Source organism: Aplysia californica, unplaced genomic scaffold (genome assembly GCF_000002075.1).
Source record: "Aplysia californica isolate F4 #8 unplaced genomic scaffold, AplCal3.0 scaffold01062, whole genome shotgun sequence".
NCBI classification, from domain to species: Eukaryota; Metazoa; Mollusca; class Gastropoda; order Aplysiida; family Aplysiidae; genus Aplysia; species Aplysia californica.
Genome location: NW_004798332.1, coordinates 82,083 through 84,054, shown reverse-complemented (window position 1 = coordinate 84,054; position 1,972 = coordinate 82,083). Strand labels below are relative to the sequence as shown.

General features: G+C 34.9%; 1 protein-coding gene across 3 annotated transcripts in view; it reads left to right on the top strand.

The window, feature by feature from the left end:
- Positions 1 to 1,972, top strand: part of LOC101861249 (spermatogenesis-associated protein 4) — a 23,177-nt gene that overhangs the window by 7,280 nt on the left and 13,925 nt on the right. For all 3 annotated transcript variants that reach the window (XM_035973216.1, XM_005111462.3, XM_005111463.3), the window contains exon 4: positions 388 to 550. In XM_035973216.1, the coding sequence (XP_035829109.1) occupies positions 388 to 550 (163 nt within the window). The remainder of the gene's footprint in view (positions 1 to 387; positions 551 to 1,972) is intronic.

Genomic DNA, 1,972 nt, shown 5'->3' with positions numbered 1-1,972 from the left:
ACACACACACACACACACATGCACCCTCTCTCTCTCTCCCTCTCTCTCTCCTCATTCCCTCCCTCCCCCTTCCCACTCTCTCTCTCTCTCTCTCTCTCTCTCTCTCTCTCTCTCTCTCTCCCCATGCCTCCTTATTAAAGAGTTTTGTTATTTAATTGCATTAACATAGAGATAGGATACACTTATGAATTTTTAGGAAAAAATGCCTTTTAGCCTCTTTTGAAAGAAAAACAAAATTGTTAAAATCTTGATGTTAATAAATAAAGCTTTGTGGCTTTAATTTTCAGACCTTACTGTATTAATGTGACAGCTTTCACTGATATTTTAGTTTTTTCCGAATTCTTAACTAAAAACTTATTCTGTTCTTCTCTTGATCTTATTCTTCAGGGTGAAGAAGGTCCCTCCTGAAATGCCAATAGACTACACAGACTCTGCTTATCAAATGCAGCTGCCGATGCATGCAAGATCTACAGCATCAAAAGCAGTGAAAAACAACCTAAGGCTAACAGAAGTTCTGGCTGATCAAAATTTGATTACCTGTGCTCAAAAGGTGGGTTTTCTCAAACTTATCCTCAAACAACCTATTTTGGGTCTTTTTTTTTTCTTCTTCCCTGGCCTTTTTCATGTTTGTTGTCGTTGTTACCATAAGTTTTGTTTTCATTCAAGGTTTTTCTTTTCTTGGATGGCAGGGAGAGGAGGGGAGGGGAAAAACTAGGGCGCAGAACAAGTTGTCAAGTCTACATCATTACTTTATAAATGTAACCTTCAGAGAATTAGGAAACCTTTTACAGAAAAGGTAATCTTTCTCTTATTTTCCCAGGCTTGATTAAAGGTTTCTCTTTTTTATGTCGTTTTTCTTTGATCTTGAGATACATAAATGTTTTCCTTTTGTGTTAATAATTGTTTTTAATTTTTTCATGTTGACCTTTGTCCTTTGACAAATATGTGTACTAGATGTAAACTATTCTGTCATAAATGTGTAGTGTAAGGGTTTTTACTTTCAATTTCAAGAAACTTGTCTTATTGGTCTAACTATATTTGTGGCTACATGACAAAATGAGTCACTTGTCGTATTTAGACTACGTCACAATATGGGTATGAAGTATCAGATTTTTTTTTCCATGTTTATAAGTTGTTTAGAATATATATAATGTTGATTTATCTGCTTTAGTCCTGACGTCATAGTTGTTTTTGTTTTGTTTTTGTTTTTTATTTAGAGACAAGCCTGTAGGCTAAAGATGTTAGGCTTTATGGAAAAAATGGTTTAGAAAGTGAAATAAAAATGACTTTCACTCCCTAGCTACAGAGAAATCCATCCTTTCAAATTTGTGGGGTACTTTGAGGATCAGAATTGATTTTTGTTTAAAAATATGCTGAAGTTTCAGTACACTGCCTGGAGGAGAGTCATATCTAAAAATAGCTAAATGCAACAAGAGTGGCTCGTTTTGTGTGTGTTGCTTCTCTGAATTATGTCTAACCTGATATCTGAAATGTTTCCTTTCTTATTCATGCTCATTAATCATTTTGAGCAATACCATGATTTAAATGTCTTTTTAACCCATTCCCCAGTTTAAATGTTTAACCCTCTGCCATTCTAATGCTTGTGAAATGTCGTTTAGACTAAATTCTTGTAGTAACAACACAACCCTGTGTACAGATTCTACCTCTGTGGATATGTGTGTCTATTTATGTGGATGTGTTTGAGAGTGCATATATGTGAGCTCATAAATTTCTCCCTGTGAGATGAATAAAGATTGTCATTGTCATTGTCATCTTTGTATGCCTGTCATATCAAGGGTTAAAAAAACAAAAAACAAATGACGGACAAGAGGAATTTTTGGTACAAAGTTTAGTTTGATCCGCACAAAAAATATCACAGCTCTGTAAATGTGAAGCTGCATATTATTAAGTATGATATTATGGTCTTATAAGCACAGTCCACTAAAGGAAAAGTAGGGGGATCGGGGGGGGG